Source organism: Aotus nancymaae, unplaced genomic scaffold (assembly GCF_030222135.1).
Source record: "Aotus nancymaae isolate 86718 unplaced genomic scaffold, 86718_ANA_hifiasm-v0.15.2.pri h1tg000131l, whole genome shotgun sequence".
In the NCBI taxonomy this organism is placed as follows: Eukaryota; Metazoa; Chordata; class Mammalia; order Primates; family Aotidae; genus Aotus; species Aotus nancymaae.
Window position 1 is genome coordinate 2,693,762 of NW_026988546.1, and position 17,157 is coordinate 2,710,918.

Below are 17,157 nucleotides of genomic sequence, written 5' to 3' on the forward strand. Positions count from 1 at the left end.
AACATAGTGTCTACGCTGAAATGAAAAGTCTCAAATCTACTGGCAGTGCATCTTACAGTACTGTGGATATCAGCCATTTTTAAGGCTCGGAGAATATGTCTTCAAAAGATACTTTCACCAAATTTGAGCAAACACTGAGCATTTCAAATAAATAATGGAATGCTAATCAAGCAAAAGTACCAAACCCTTGGTTCCAGGACAGTTTGCTAATTACTAATATAATGAAACAACTAGGAGCAAGTGACACATAAAATAGTCTCCCTAAAGTCCAAGAGTATTAAAGTATTCCCCACAACAAACAGTCTTCATTTTAGAACAATTTTAGCACCATTTTTTTTTTTTTACTATTTTTACTGCAACATTAACAGTGGGAATGATACTTTGCGCAAAGTGCTTTCCCGGTAATGCTCAGTTTACTTTCTTGAAAAAGGTCTCCCTGGAGTGCCAGCTCACTCCTTCCTATTTGTTCCTCTGAAAATGATCTAGTTAGTGCCCAAACTGGTGAAGAGTGTTTCGGGTAAGAAGAGAGGAGTTTACATATACATGTTGATACACATAATGTATAACAAAATCCTCAGTTCGGTTGTTTTTTTAAAAAAATATCTTTTTAGCATTGTATGTTCACATGCATTAAAGTAAGCATACTAGTTAGCATATAAGATTAATAATTTAAAATGCACAACTGCCAAAGTCAAACTAAATTTTACACGCTATAAATATTGCAACATAGCTTGGAAAAGTTCCTTTATAAAGGGGTTGGATTGGATAAAGTTCTCTTACAACACCAAGGTATGATTATGACTCACATTTCCCATCTTTTGACAATCTTAATCTCTCATTTTTTTCTTTTAGTTCTACTTGTATCAAGGCCATGGCAATACAGTAAAAAGCACAAAAATTAATGGACAAACCAAAATAAAAATAAACTTCTTTAGCAATTAATGGGTTGGAAGCAGAGAGGTTATCTGCAAAACATCCTCAGACTACAAACATTTGGCTGGCCCGTACAGGATTTGATCTGTGCTAAATGATAAAAAAAGAAACTAAGTTTTGGTTAAAAAAAAAAATTAAGTCCCTCGATACACAGTAGATTATCTGATCTCTACAAAGCAAAGGTTATTTTTGCTCTTAATGTTCTAACTAAAATACCACTGTTACTCATTCTTTAATTTACTTCTGACAGGTTCAGAGCAGTCTAAATCAGTATAAAGTAACACCTCTTCAAAAAAAAAGAAGAAGATCCCTTATACACTGTTTTAGTCCTATTCCTATAATCTCATTTTAGCAGTTCCTTTACAAAACTCTACTCAGTAAGATGCTGCAACTTTGCCAACAAATGCCCAGTGAAGACAAATTGAGATCTCTGGCAGAAGACATTCCCAATGAGGCCCAGGTACATGACTTGCTACTAAAGACTTTATTCATGCATTTACCAAGAAATATCCCGTATACTGCAGGGAATCAAGTATGAAGATTTCCTCTTTAGCTCTTTTAAAATGCTGTATTCATTTCCTATTCCTACACAACAAATTACCACAAATTTAGCAGCTCAAAACACCACTGATTTATTATCTCATAGTTCTGTAGGCCAGTAGTCCAAGCAGACTTAACTGGAGTTCTCGGCTTAGGGTCTCACAAAGCTGGACTCAAGGTTCAGGCTGGGTCTTATCTGGAGACTGGAGATGAATGCCTTTCCAAGCCCGTGAATGAGTTTATGAGCTGAATTCAGTTTCGGTGGCTGTAGGACTGCAGTTCCCAGCTCCTTGGCGGTTAGGCCTCTCAGCTCCTTAAAGCCATCTGCATTCTTTCTCATGCAGCCCCCTCTACCTTAAAACAGCAATGGTGCCTGGGGTCTTTCTGCTTTGTCAGTGACTTCTGCTACCAGCCCAAGAAAACTCTCTGCTTTTAAAGGAGTCACAAGATTTGATTAGCTACCCCCAGACAGTCTTCCTTTTGCTAGACAACATGATAAAATCATAGATCAAACAGGTTCCATCCATGCTCAGAGGGGGAGGATATTGTACAAGGTCACTGGCAGGGGTGTCAATAGGGGTCGTTCTTAGAAATCTGCCTATCACAAATACACACTGCTATTTACTAGAACAGTCTCTCCAAACGTGCTGTTTCCACATAATCAATCTTTTCTTTGATGGACAGCACTGTTAGGAGACAATCTTTTTTTTTATTATTATGATCAATTTTTAAAAGGCCTTCATAATTTTGCTTATAGTTTTAAAATAATCACACCTTCTAATTATTTACTAGTGCAACCACTGATCTGAGAAGCTATACACTTTGTTCAAAGGTATTCATCTCCAGTGGTTGAAGAGATCCACACTTACATGTCTACAGCCTATGTGCTAAATAATCCTTTGCATTAACTTTTTCCAAAGCTTTTCAGTCACACTGTCTGTCTGACTACACAGTATGGTACAGTGAATGATGAGGAAAATGCATGAGACTAAGACAAAAAACTTAAGAAATCTTACATCTTAGAAATGGGTCCTCAACTTCCTCTTCTCACCCAAAATGCTTATCATCATTTGCATTATGGTCTACTCCCATGTCTGCTTTTAACCTCATAATGAGAATTTATTAATCGCGGTTTCTAGACTGTTGACAGTTAGCCCTCTGGACACAGTACTGTCCAACGGAGCTTTCTGCAGCGATGGAAACGTTTTGCATCCGTGGTGTCCAGTGTGGTCGCCACTAGCCCCACATGGCCACTGAGTACTTGGAATGTTGCTAGTGTGACGGCAGAACTGGGCTTTTTATTTATTTAAACAGCCCCCATGTGTCTACTGGCTATTGACACTTTCTCTATTTACTATTTTGGTAAAATGAATCGGTGTCCCCACAAGGGGAAGTATTTACCTTCTTCCAGTTCCAGGCACTCTGCTCCTTTCTTAACCTTCTGCCCTCACACTGCTCTTAAGGGTGACCACTACAATTTCTTGCTTGGGGAGGGGAAGGCTGTTTCTACTAACAGAACTGGGCAGAAAGGAGGGAGTAACGAACAGTGAGAGGCCCTGAGCACCCGCCGCAGGAGAGGACAGATGAGCAGTGCGAGCTGCAGGCTCGCCTCGGGACCCTGAAACCTGGTCAGAGACAATACACACCACACACACAGACATATCCACAATCAAAAACTAGACAGCTGACTGTGTATGCAAGAGTATGGCAGTGACGGCAGGGAGAGGGAGTGAAGAGAGAGGAAGAGGACTGAGCGTGGTGGCCCGTACCTATAATCTCAGCACTTTGGGAGGCTGAGGCAGTAGGATCGCTTCAGCCCAGAGGTCGAGGCAGCACCACTGCACTCCAGCCTGGGCAACGAAGTGAGACCTTGTCTCAAAAATAATACAAGATAATAAAAAATAATTTTAAAAAAGAGAAAGAGGAGGGCAGGCTGGAACAATTGGTTCCACATCCAGATGCTGACTGGCCACCTGCCATGTGCCCCGCACACCCTAGGCAATGGCAGATTCATGGGGAGGGGACTACAAGAAGTCCTAGAATGATAGGAAAGATTTGGCTAAAAGGAGTCTTGGGAACAAGAATGAGCTTTTTAGGAACAGGATGGCTGATGCTGGGAGGGAAAACTGCATGAAAACAGAAAAAAGCTAGCCAGGCAGGCTGTCTTTAAAGAAGTTGTAACAAATCATACCAGGTGCTGCAGCAACTTTCTTCTCCCTAGATTTTCAGAGCATGGTCTTTCTTCATGAAACCAGAGTTGGCAAATGAGGAACCAGGGATGGAAGGGGACTCCTAAGCCCATCTGCACAGATTTTTACCTCTGGTACTAAATTATTTTTGCAGCAATTTAGTATGCCCAGCTGGTGCCAAAATTTTATGAAGAAAGGTTATTCCTCTTTTTGAATGCAATTTGCTTGTAGGCACTGGGCCAAGGAAATCTAAGAAGAAAAACATTCAAGAAAGTGAAAAATAAAACATTCTAATAAAATTTCAACTGGCCTTTAACTGACATAAAAATCATTTTTGGCAAAATGATTGACTTTTCAATCAAGAAAAGTAGCTAAAAATGATTGAAACATGGAGTGATGGTGTACTGTATCAGTGTTTCCAAATGTTTTCACTTCATAACACTGCACAGAAAATGATGCTGTTTGATGCTGTTGGTTCAGCACACTGGGTAACTAGATGAAGCTCCTCTAGACTAGAGGCAACCAGCTGGAACCCTGCCCCAGTGCTAGACCCCAGCCAGTGGCCACTCTGAAAGCTCAACAGAATCCATCTCTGCCCATCTGCAACCAACCTGCAAGCAACCCACTTGAGGCACTTCAGTGTGTCCAAGCAGACTGGCTAGGAACTGATGTTGATAATTCATTTTTTAACAGGCTGGTAATATTGTTTATAGTAGTAATATCATTTGGAGTTTCATGTTTAAGAGTAATACATGTACTCTCTTGGACACGGGACCCACTTATCAGTTCATACTACAATAAAATCATTTTGGAAAATATACTACTAATAATATCTTTCACCAAAAAACAATATTACAATTTTTCTTTAAAATTATACCAATTACGACTCATACAATAGCAACATCTAGAACTTATGACTGCAGATGAAAAGGAATCAACAGGAGATAATGCACCTAACTCATAGATTAAAGACAAAGATTAAAAAGGAAAGAAGAAAGAGTTTGTCATTTTACATATCAGAGGAAATATAATGAGTTAAGTCTACAATAATCTGGGTTGAATGCATCACACTTATACATTGAAAATTTATCAGACTGACTTTCTGTGGCTGTACACCATACACAGTATAGTAAAGTAACCCTCAGGAAGGACATTAGTCTTTAAAATCTTGGCTTTAAGGAATGATGAATGTCTTTGAAAATATTTTGTTCAGAGTCACTGTGATTATAAAAGTACTTCAGTTAAGAAATCCATCTATAATCAATCTTAAATGGCAGTGCATTTGAAAAATGGCATTGATTTGTAATGTTTGCATTTCCAAAGAAAAATATAGAAAGAACTTAAAAAAGCAAGGTAACTGGTTTTCAAAAAAAGTATCGATTCAAAAATCTACTGCACAAAAATATGTACTTCTTAAGTGTTTCTAATAAATTAATTCCATAACATTTTTATGTATATTTATATATTTATATATATAATCCCTGATAATCTATAAAAGAGGGTCTGTAATAGTAAAATAAGTGAACCTCAAAAGTACCCCCTTCATAAAATGCATTTAACATTAGTTTTCTCAAATGTAAGGAATGTAACAATATGTACAACTCTCATGTATTAGTATAATACCAAAATAGTACAGTCATATTAGCAGGCTGTCACAACTGAAAAATGTTTGAGTCAAGTTAAAATCAGAGGACAGCTTAGTTTTAAATGAATACAAGTATCATGGGAGATTCACTTTCCAAGTGGAAATGACAATCGTCTTATCTACAGTAGATTTCACAAGAGGTAGTGTTCAAGTAGAAATTAAAAAGAAAGGTACATGCTTAACTATCTTTAATTAACAAATTCACAGGAAAAAAATGTGTTGGTTTCTCAGTAGATGATCAGTTGGTAGCTTTTTTAATATGAATCTGAAATACAAAATCATGAAAAGTATGATAAAGTAGTTAAATTCTCGATTCCAAAAAGGTCTTAAATACAAAATAAAAACACAATAAAAATATAGTTGCTAAGCTGTTTCACAGATTTCAACATTCTTACCTCATTAAGAATGGCCCAAACAGCAGAATTCTGAATAACTGAAAGTCGAAAGGCTGCAATGGGATTGAGATTTGGATCCACCATTCCTTCTGCAACACCATTCTCAAATTTTCCTTCAAAGTAAAATCAATACTTGTTGGACAGACTGAGATGAGCAAACATAAAATATCACTGAGTTAAGGCAGGAGAGGAACACATCAAATATTTCTAGTAGATGTCTTTTGACAGGGCATGGGTAATTTCTTTCCTCCTTTTTTCTACTTTCATTCAGCTTTTTTATTTTTCATCAAGTAGTGCATGTTTAAAAACCTCACAGGCAATTTACTTAATTAGGCAGAGCTACACTTTTTCTCACTGCAAATTAAAAAACAAAACAAAAATATATTTGTTCTTATATCAACAATGTTTTAACCTATAGGTTTTTTGCAAATTGCGATTTACCCAAATCTTACCAAAATATAATCTGTACCATCATGCAGTCTGACAGCTTTGAATGTTAAGTCAATAATAACAAATTTTGATTTGTTAATTAAATATGCATACAGTTGCTCACCTTGAGCAGGGACTCAATACAAGTGTATTCTTTCCAAAGGCACATATAGAAGGAATTAAGAAATAATGCCTCCTCTACACAGTTCAGTGTAAGACTCCATTATAATGACAAGCTAAAATGAGCTCTCCTATAAAAACAAGGACCAAGAACCATAAAAGGTAAACCACTTTTCTTGCTACAAGGAATAGGATCCATCTTAAAGCAAAACCAAAAACAAGCTGTCAGAAAAGTGACAAGAAAATGGCTCATCATGGGCCAAATTTCTTTAAGCCAAGGGTTGGTCAACAATAAAGGACAGTCCTTGTGGGCTGAGAGGAAATTTGAGACTACTATGTAGGGTAATGCATACAGGAAGAGAGAAAATAAATTTTCACAAATTTAAGCTGGAAAATCAATATATAATGACAACTGAATACAGCATATATTTTTTGGTAATATAGGTACACCAAGGAGAAGAACTCCTTTTGGGAGTATACCATTTCACTTAACTGGGATTCAAAGTTAGTGTTCCCTATCATCAAAACTGACTGCAAATGTTCACTTGTTACTGCTGATTTATAATGATATACATCTTTGAAATGTTCTTTCACACAGCCTACGTGCTGCCAGTACTGATATCAATCCACAAACACACGATTTTAATGGAACACTTGTATCCCTTTGGAGGCATTTATGAAATTCTATTCTATTTTCCTTTTGGTATATTACTGGCTTCTGGTATAATATTACACTGCAGATGAATCATTTCCAATTGAGATTTAGGTGAAAGTTCCTCAATTAAATGGATTTTGAGATACGGAAATTTCTCTTTCATTTGTATTGAGGTCCAAAACCACTGCTGAGACTATAGTTTGAGCTTGGAAAATGCATCTACTGTAAATTTGTGTGGGATGGAGATCTTGCTTCCAGATTTAACTTCTGACAGCATGAGAAATGTATAAAGACTTGATGGTACTCCAAGTTCAATGTTAACTATCATTAAAATGATTTGACTGCAATGTAAGTTTTGCATATAAGCACTATTTTGTCTTGTAATTTTAGGTTGAATTCATTAAGAAACAATATCAAGTCTGCAGTAAAAACTAATTTTCTTTTTTTCTTTTTTTTCTTTGAGACAGAGTCTCACTCTGTCTCCCAAGCTGGAGTGCAATGGCATGATCTCAGCTCACTGCAACCTCCGCTTCCCCCATTCAAGTGATCTTCCCACCTCAGCCTCCCGAGCAGCTGGGATTACAGGCATGTGCCACCACGCCCGGCTAATTTTTGCATCTTTAGTAGAGACCAGGTTTCACCAGGCTGGCCGTGCTGGTCTCGAACTCCTGACCTCAAGTGATCCACCTGCCTTGGACTCCCAAAGTGCTAGGATCACAAGCGTTAGCCACTGCTCAGTCTAGCAAAAACGAATTTTCAAAGTGATAATAGTTGTTGAGGGCAGTTCTCATTTGGCAAAATTCCAATCTTGGTCCTGAGCTCAAAAAAACTGCAGTAAATCTTTACCACTGCTAAGCCACCGAAATGCTGTGTGGCAGGGCAAGTCAGGACACTCAGTTCCTATTTCTGACAAAAATTCACAGCATTGGTGATGGCTAAGTTCATGAGAGTGAATCAGGTTCACTGCTGACACTTTGGTTCAATGACATATGACACATTCAAATCTTTTCTGAAAAGTACCTGGCTGATGAATAATAAAACAAATAACCATAGCCTTTAAACATCTTACATTTTCTCACTTTGTAAATTAATACAACTAAGCTGTCTTCTCTACACATATTTTTTAACCACCATTTGTTGTAGCACATCTTAGCAGATTCTACTTCAGGTTGTAATGAATTTGTGTTTTCTCAGGCTGTGTGAAAATACTCTTCTCTGTAGTTGTCCCAGACTATTTACAAGGGCCAACTCTTCAGTCTCTTCAACGTTGGCATTGATTCCAAGTCACAATTGAGCAGTACCAGTGACAACTCTGTCAATTCCTCAGGAGCCAAGAAAAACACTCAAAATAATCTGCTTTGCTTTTTGACTATTGATATTGCTTCCAATGTCCTTAAATCTTCAAGCAATTGCTACTGCTGAAAGCCTCCTATCCTAAATAAGTTTATTCATACATTAGTTTGGCTGCTGCTATTAAACATGATTTAATTAACTCACAATTGGTAAGCGGTTTTTCTTGCTTAGCTAAAAAACGAGCCACTTGAAATATCACTCTGGGAACAGCCTCATTTTTATTTTTAGTGAAGAAATTCTGCTGTGATGCAATATTCCATTCTAAACTTTCTAACTTTTCTGACCATTGCTTTCCTGTGAGTTGGGAATATTGTTGAATTTAGCCTACTAATGTACGGCTCTCACGTAACTGCCCAATAACCACAATGACTTGTCAACAATTTTGTAAAATAACCTGTATTCTACTGTGTTAAAAGCCACAATGCTCAAAATCTACTTTTCTTGTTTTGATGATGGGTAAGTACTTGTAACTTTTTTTAAAGTCACAGTACGGTAATATGTGTGGCTCTCAAAATACTGTCCAATTTTAAACACATCATTATGATCTAAGCAGCAGAGCACGGCCGGGAGAGCATGACCTCGATCTCTACTGCACCTACTGACTCATCTCTGCTGTTGGAGAGTAAAAGCACACACACATTACATTAGAAAATGAGCATGGCTGTCTTCCAAAAAAACTTTATTTATAGACATGGAAATTGAATTCTATATAATTTTCACATATCACAATGCATTCTTTTTACTTTTTTACCATTTAAAAATAAAAAAAGAAAAAGACTTTTAAAAAATGTTCTTGGGCTGGGCGCGGTGGCTCACGCCTGTAATCCCAGCACTTTGGGAGGCCGAGGCAGGTGCATTACGAGGTCAAGAGATCGAAACCATCCTGGTCAATGTGGTGAAACCCCATCTCTACTAAAAATACAAAAAAAAATTAGCTGGGCATGGTGGTGCCTGCCTGTAATCCCAGCTACTCGGGAGGTTGAGGCAGGAGAATTGCCTGAACCCAGGAGGCAGAGGTTGTGGTGAGCCGAGATTGCGCCATTGCACTCCAGCCTGGGTAACAAGAGCGAAACTCCATCTCAAAAAAAAAAAAAAAAGATGTTCTTAGAGCACAGGTGGTATCCTTTCAAAACCAGGTGGTGGTGTCCTGTTCAAAAACAGGAGGTGTGCCAGATGTGGCCCATGGGCCATAGTTTGCTGACCACATGCTATTACATTATGCAATCCATTCTCCAGTCTCACAGCATAGTTAATAAGATTAGTAGTAAGATAAGGTACATTCAGATGGAAAACCACAGCAAAGCAGGCTTGTACTGATTTATATAGTAAATGTTGAATCTATGAGCTTCCAAAGAAATGATTTCATTAAAAAATTATTAATAAACTTATTTCACAGAAGTTTGTCCATACTTGGTGCTGGACTGGGGTAGCAGGTAGGTGCTATGAAAAATTATTACTGAATATTGAATTAGGCAGGGGATTCAGAGCTTAAAAAGACTGCGAAACTTCGAACATTTTAACCAACGCATCATCACTTGATGAGCTAGTTTCATTAGAAAAATAATTACCAAATGATAACTAGCTTCATCAAAACATCCTAGCCCAGCAATTTTATCCTCTCTCATGTATAAGAACAGTACATACAATGCAGCAAAAGATTGCAAACAACCTAGGTATCCATCACTAGGAGCCTGGACAAATAAATTACATTATGCTAATACAAGGAAATTCTAGGCAGCCAATTAAAAGACTGAAGAAAAAATACAAAGAATAGGCTGGGCACAGTGGCACATGCCTGTAATCCTGGCACTTTGGGAGGGCGAGGTAGGTGTATTATCTAAGGTCAGGAGTTCGGGACCAGCCTGGCCAACATGGCAAAAACCCGTCTCTACTAAAAATACAAAAATTAGCCTGGCATGGTGGCCTACACCTGTAATCCCAGCTACTTGGGAGGCTGAGGCAGGGGGAACTGCTTGAAAGCAGGAGACAGAGGCTGCAGTGAGCTGAGATTGTGCCGCTGGACTCCAGCCTGGGTGACAGAGCAAGACTTCATCTAAAAAATAATAATAATAAAGAAAAATAATGAAGAAAAAGTTGAGGATAATGAAGTTGAAGATTTACTTCAATTCCTAAGTCTATATTGTAGAGAAACACTCATACATGTGCATAAGTGCTCAAAGCAGCCATATTTATCAGAGCAAAAACATGGAAACAAATTTTATGACCAGAGAACATATCCATGGAATCCATCCTCACAGCAGTGAAAAAGAATGAACCATAAACACACACCCACATGGATGAAATCTCACAATTGTGAAGGGAAAAATAACCAAATTGTAGACTACAGAAAGATATTTATATCAAATGTGAAAACAAGCAAAATACCACTGTGCACTGCTTAGGAATATATTCCATACATAGTAAAAATGGAAATGGAAATGGTAACCATAAAATTCAGGATAGCAGCTATCTTTAGGTAGAAGAGAAGCTATTAGGGAAGGAAAGCTGAATTAGCACAACTGAAGTTGGAGGGTGGATACAGGTACTCAACATATTATTATTATTAAAATATTTTTAAATGTTCATGTTCCATATGTACACAGGCATTTTGTTCCATGAAAAAATGAGATGTAAAACTGGGTTGTAGGGCATAACATTTGTGTGTGATGATGTGTTCTTAGAGAACATACCCATATATTGTTATTTATGCATAGAATACTTCTGAAAGGACACAAATCATTATAGAAACTGCCTCTCAGAAGCACTGGGTAGGAGGGGGAAGAAAAGGGAAGAAGACTTACAACTACCCTTTTAAATTTGTATTTGTTACTCTGTGTGTGTGTGTGTGTGTGTGTGTGTATGCATTGTCTCTTCAAACAACAAATTTGACCTTTGTCCTTAACCCAGTGGTCTGGAAGGTAAGTATTAAAAGACACGAAAGAAGAGAAAAGGTGAAGGAAATTACCAGAGTGACGAGAATCTCTGACCCCGGCATTGATAGGAATGGTCAAGGGTTGCAGTCGTGGGTCCCCTCCACCCGCCATGCCTGACCAGTGGCCCTTTCCTTCTCCCACTGGGTGTCTACAGAAGGTTCTTCTGCTTTCACAGCTTTAACCCACTGAAACAGAACTAGTATTTTTTCTACAAGACCATTCTTAGCTATCACACTCTACTCTTCTAACTCCCACCCCATCAACCCTCGAGTCTCCACTGATGGCCAGCTAATGGTCTACTGTTCTCACCAATGCCTTCACGCATAAGTTACTACATGGTCTGATCCAATTTAAATTCAGCCCCCTCTCCAGGACCAGTCTTGGCGATATGGAAGCGGGGCAGGGAAGTGCTGGGTAGAGAAGGGCGTGGTCCCTGGCTAGGGCTCCACCCTGGGGCCTGCAACCACAGACACAGGTGAGGACAGGCATTTCTGTTCTCCTGCCCAAATGCATTTCCCAAGACCAGCCTGGCCTGTGATGTCCCCATACTGTACCTATAAAAGCCCTGAGACCCTAGCAAGCAGGCACACAAGCAGCTGGACATGGAGGGGAAGGGAGCCCGCCGGCGGAAGAGCACACCGACAGATGCTGGCAGGCCATCAGCAGGTGGCGCGACCCGGAATTTGGCCTGGGCAGTTGGAGGAGAGCCCAGGCTGCTGAACAGCCCCGCTCAGGGGAGAACAATCTCCCTTCTGGCTCCCCCATCTGCTGAGAGCTACTTCCACTCAAGAAAACTTTGCACTCATTCTCCAAGCCCATGAGCAATCCGATTCTTCTGGTACACCAAGGCAAGAAACCCCGGAATACAGAAAGCCTCTGTCCTTGTGATAAGGCAGGGGGGGTCTAACGGCCGAGCATGGTGGCTCATGCCTGTCATCCCAGCACTCTGGGAGGAGGATGTGGGCGGATCACCTGAGGTCAGGAGGTGGAGACCAGCCTGGCCAACATGGCGAAACCCCGTCTCTACCAAAAATACAAAAATTAGCCAGGTGTGCTGGCTCGTGCCTGTAATCCCAGCTACTTGGGAGGCTGAGGCAGGAGAATCACTTGAACCTGGGAGGTGGAGGCTGCTTTGAGCGGCGATCTCACTACTGCACTCCAGCCTGGGCAGACACTCTGCTCAAAAAAAAAAGACAGGGGGTTCTAATTGAGCAAACAAACACAAGCTACCTATGGACAGCTAGACTAAAAGAGCACCCTATAACACACCCACTGGGGCCTCAGGAGCTGTAAACGTTCACCCCTAGACACTGCCATGCAGTCAGAGCCCCACAGCCTGCCCGTCTGCATGCTCCCCCATGAGCTGGAGGCAGCAGGGCACCAAAGAAGTGAGCCACACCCCCATCACATGCCCTGAAACGTAGAAAAGGGATAACTTTGTCCATTTTAAACAGCAGCTTGTTTGCACACCAAGTGGGCTCTTACTAACATCTCTTTCCCTAGTTCTCCCTGTTAAACTTTATGCTGGGATCCAGACTTACTTATCTGTATCTACCATCTCTAATTGCTTAACACTAAAATTTCCATCCTATTCCACAGCACCCTTAGGCTTGAACTTCTCCACATTCTGGTTCAAGTAAGTCAACCCCTCTTCAGGGAGAACTACATCCTCTCTTTAGGGAGAACTCTGTTCTTCTGGCCTGCTTCTCCATTGGGCAAAATCTCTGCACCACTGTTCTGGGTCCTTGGCAAGGACAGCAGCCCCTTCTCTTGGAGTGACACCCTGCTTCAAGATCAGAGCACTGGTCATGGAAGTAGCCCTTGGTTTTGGTTTTGTTTGAGACAGAGTCATCCAGGCTGGAGTGCAATGGCGCAATCTTGGCTCACTGTAACCTCCACCCCCTGGGTCGGGTTCAAGCAATTCTCCAGCCTCAGCCTACCAGGTAGCTGGAAATACAGGCACGCACCACCACACCTGGCTAATTTTTGTATTTTTAGTAGAGATGGGGTTTCACCATGCTGGCTGGGCTGGTCTTGAACTCTTGACCTGGCAATCCGCCTACCTTGACCCCCAAAGTGCTTGGATTACAGGTGTGAGCCACGATGCCCAACCAAGCCCTTGGTTTTCTTGGCTGGCTTCTACTACTGGACTGGGGCAGTGAGCTGGGGCAATGGTGATCAGGGCCAAGTATTCTCACCCTGCTGTGCCTAGGGTAGAGATTCTGCCCAGATTCATCAGCTGCTTTTGTCTGGAACGGAGCTTCTGCAACAGAGTTGGGGGTAAGGACAGATGCTGACAGCCTGACCTTCCTAGGGAGATGCCACAGCCCTAGACTAGAAGCTGGCAGGAGAGTCCAGTGTTCCTGGCTGTACCTGCACAGGGCAGAGCTTCTGTCTCCCTGAGCTGGGGTGGTGTGGGTGATGGGGCTGGTCCTGGCTCCCTCCCCGAGAGCTTGGAGACTCTCATGAATAAATATTGCTCCATTTCCTAAGAGCACTTAGAACAATCTTCACAGGTTTAAAATACTTTTTTAAAATAATTTTCACCAGTTAGAATTTTTTTATGCTACCGAGAGGGTCAAGGAAGCTCGTCACACACAATTCCATTAAAGAAGACTTCTTAGAAGCAGAATTTTATACATTCAGTTGAAAAGATCAGTTCTGTTCTGCTTGACTACACAAGGTCCTAGGCTGATGATCGTAAGTTCTCTTCTGGTTCTAAGAATATGAGTTGATATTTTAGATGGTCATTTTCTTCAAATTACTATAGAGATATTTAATATAGATGTCTCTATTACCTAAGCTACTTTTATAATCTTGAATATACCATTCTCAGAAATTTAATAAGTGACAAGTAATAGTGGTAATAAATGTCTTGGATACTCAGCTGATCTTGTATGTATTTCTAGAGATGGGCTAAGATGCAGCCCAAATATAAAATTCATTCATCCCCCAAAGCTATAAAGAAAGTAGACAGTGTTACTGTGCAACTCTCTTAGCAATGGCTGAATGACACTTACCAAAGGTACAACTGCTCTAGAAAGGGCTTAAAAATATATCTACCCTGTACACCTACAATATCAATTTACCAATATTCGCTCTTGCCTAATACTAAGAGAAGCATTCATTTGTTTTAAGCAAAAGAAAATGTAGTTATTTAAGTCAATGTCTACCAAGTGACAGGCCCTGTGTTAACTAGAGGACACGCAGGAGAGACACAACCTCTCCCTCTCCATGGGGAGCCTACAGAGCAGAGCTATGAAACAACACAACCACACAGCAAAGGCACACGCAGTGGGGTCAGAAGAGCAGGGAAGAGGGGCCACTAAACTGGCAGATTAAGGATGAAAAAGCATTTATTAGAAGGGAAAACAATCGACCAGTCATTTCAGGTAGAGAAAATGGCTAGAGATGTGGCTGCCCAGAGAGTATGGGGCCTTCATCAGAGGAACAACAGTCTCAGGACTGGAAAGAAAGAGCAAGAGAAAGGCACAGATGTGAAGGTGAGTGGGAGCTAAGGGATCAGATAATGAAAGTCACTAAGGTCTTCACCCAGGTCAACAGGGTTCTAGTTACATTTCAGAAAAGTAACCACAGTGGCTCTAGAAAGCCACAGGAAGGCCACAGGGAGATGCAGTCTCTCCTCTGGCTCTGAATCAGAGGCACAGGGCAGACGGCCCCCTTGCAGATAGTGTGACCCAAGGCTTTCAGATGAAAAACTGACCAATGTGTGCTAATGGACAGTAAGAAGAGGACGGTCTTCAGGGTGACTGACTCCTAAGATGGATAGGGACAGGAAAAACTATGGTGACCAATAAAGAAATGTGGCTGTTATAGACGCTCATGGCAGGCGGCTATGTGGCCACCAGGTATAAGGCTATGTTAGCGGACATCTTAACACAGATGTGACCTCGGGAGTGGGGAAGGGGCCCAAAGCACAGATTGTGGCCTGTGGATATGAGCTGAGAAAGGAGAGGAGCTAAACTCATCCAGTAGGAGGCAGTACAGGCAGACTCTCTATCAGGGAGCATCAACAAGAGTATGGCAGATGGAGAGGAAGGAGCTAGTGAGTCAACTAGTATGTGATCTGAAATCCTAGAGTCAAATAATAAAAGCAAAGCAAGTATTAAAACACAGCACACATAAAACCTGGAGGACACTGGTAATTGTAATCCTCAAGTTGCTTAACATCTGAAAAGAATTTAAAAGTACTTTGGGAGTAAGTCCAGAAAAATAAAGGGCATTTTACTAAAGTAGATATTACCTATTCTGAAATAGCCATCTTCTAATCGTTTGTCTTTGGTTTCTTTGCTTATTTCCAAACCTTCACTCTAAAATAAAACAAAAGCATTAATTTCAAAAATAATTCCTTCTATGTATCCTAAGTTATCAATATATCTTAGTATATATGAAGTGGCATCTGTGACACAGCTATTCCTAAAAGGAGAAATATCATCTCAGTCTTGAACTTTAAAAAACATATTATATTAATAATAAAAGATGTTTTCTTAAGCCATCATTTGAATTGGTATATAATATATTGGTGGTTGGAAATAAAACATTAAATCAATTAAGTAGAACAGTATTTTCTATTAAAACTATCTATAGAAGAACTGTGTAGTTAACTTGAAAGAAATCTAAGGATTCCTTAGAGACCAAATAATTAAACTGTGTATCAATTAACCAGCATTAAAAACACATAGATTTTGGGACTCAAAATACAAATAGCAAGAAAACACTAAAGAAAACAATTATTCATTTATTTTCCTAGTAGAAATGTTAATGTTATTTGCAACCTCCACCTTCGAGGTTCAAGTGATTCTCGCGCCTCAGCCTCCTGAGTAGCTGGGACTACAGGGCATATGCCACCATGCCTGGCTAGTTTTTGTATTTTTAGTAGAGGTGGGGTTTTGCCACGTTGGCAAGACTGGTTTCAAACTCCTGACCTCAAATGATCTACCCGCCTCAGCCTCCCAAAGTGCTGGGATTACAGATGTGAGCCACCACGTCTGGCCTGTTATTTTCCAAGATAAAACAAAATGAAGGCTCTTTCTATGAATGGGTAAATGCGCTCATCAAATATATAGGTGCTTCATATTTCAAAAAAATTAATATTATTCATCAATGAGTCCTGCAAATTATGAGAATTTTCTTTCCCCTTAAAAATAAGAAAAGCTTCAAGCTAAGTCTACCAGTATTAGTTGTTAGGGAAAGGTAAGAGGAAAAAGCAGTCATACCTTAAAAGGCAAAACTTCCACAGTTGTGTTTAGCAGAATGTCTCCGGGATGTTCTTGGTTGCCGCTATGGAACAAGTAACTGAAAATACAAATGTCAAAATAAAAACACAAGTTGGGCTAGATTTTATAAAGATTCAAGAAAATGACCTTACCTCAGAGTCAGCCTTTCTAAACAAGACTCTAAGCAAGCAAAGTTGACAACACTAGAGATTGTAATAACTGCACAGTGTGTGTTCTGAATGGTTGTAGGGAATTTAAAAACTTAAGGGCATGACCCCTAAGTGATATGTTCATTCCTTCTGTCAGAAACAATTATGTCACTGCTTAACATAATAATGCACCTAGATTTTTTCAAAAAGGATAACAGTTTTATGTCACTGTGTATAACGCTTTAAATATTTAAACCTCTTCCCCGGAATAATCAAAATTCTAACACCTATATAATACTGCTGTATCTTGTGTCTGAAAAAAACTTCACTAGGAAAATGAGTAGTCATGACAAGTCCAAAGACTAGTTCTAGGCTGGGCATGGTGGCTCACACACCTGTAATCCCAGCACCTTGGGAGGCTGAGGAGGGAGGATCACTTGAGGCCAGGGGTTCAAGACAAGCCTGGACAATATAGTGAGACCTCACCACTATAAAAAATAAAAAAACTAGCTGGGCATGGTGGTTTGCACCTGTAGTCCCAGCTACTCAGGAAGCTAAGGTGAGACGGCTGCTTCAGCT

At 40.1% G+C, this 17,157-nt stretch overlaps 1 protein-coding gene across 3 annotated transcripts in view; it reads right to left on the reverse strand.

The window, feature by feature from the left end:
- Positions 1-596: 596 nt before the first annotated feature.
- The window catches only part of MGAT4A (alpha-1,3-mannosyl-glycoprotein 4-beta-N-acetylglucosaminyltransferase A), a 116,996-nt gene continuing 100,435 nt past the window's right edge, over positions 597-17,157 (reverse strand). For 2 of the 3 annotated variants that reach the window (XM_064371402.1, XM_064371403.1), the window contains 3 exons: positions 16,430-16,508; positions 15,457-15,523; positions 5,822-10,312 (listed from right to left, as the gene is read on the reverse strand). In XM_064371402.1, coding sequence (XP_064227472.1) covers positions 10,002-10,312; positions 15,457-15,523; positions 16,430-16,508 — 457 coding nt within the window. In that variant the 3' untranslated portion in view covers positions 5,822-10,001. The other variant, XM_021671759.2, reaches the window with a different exon arrangement.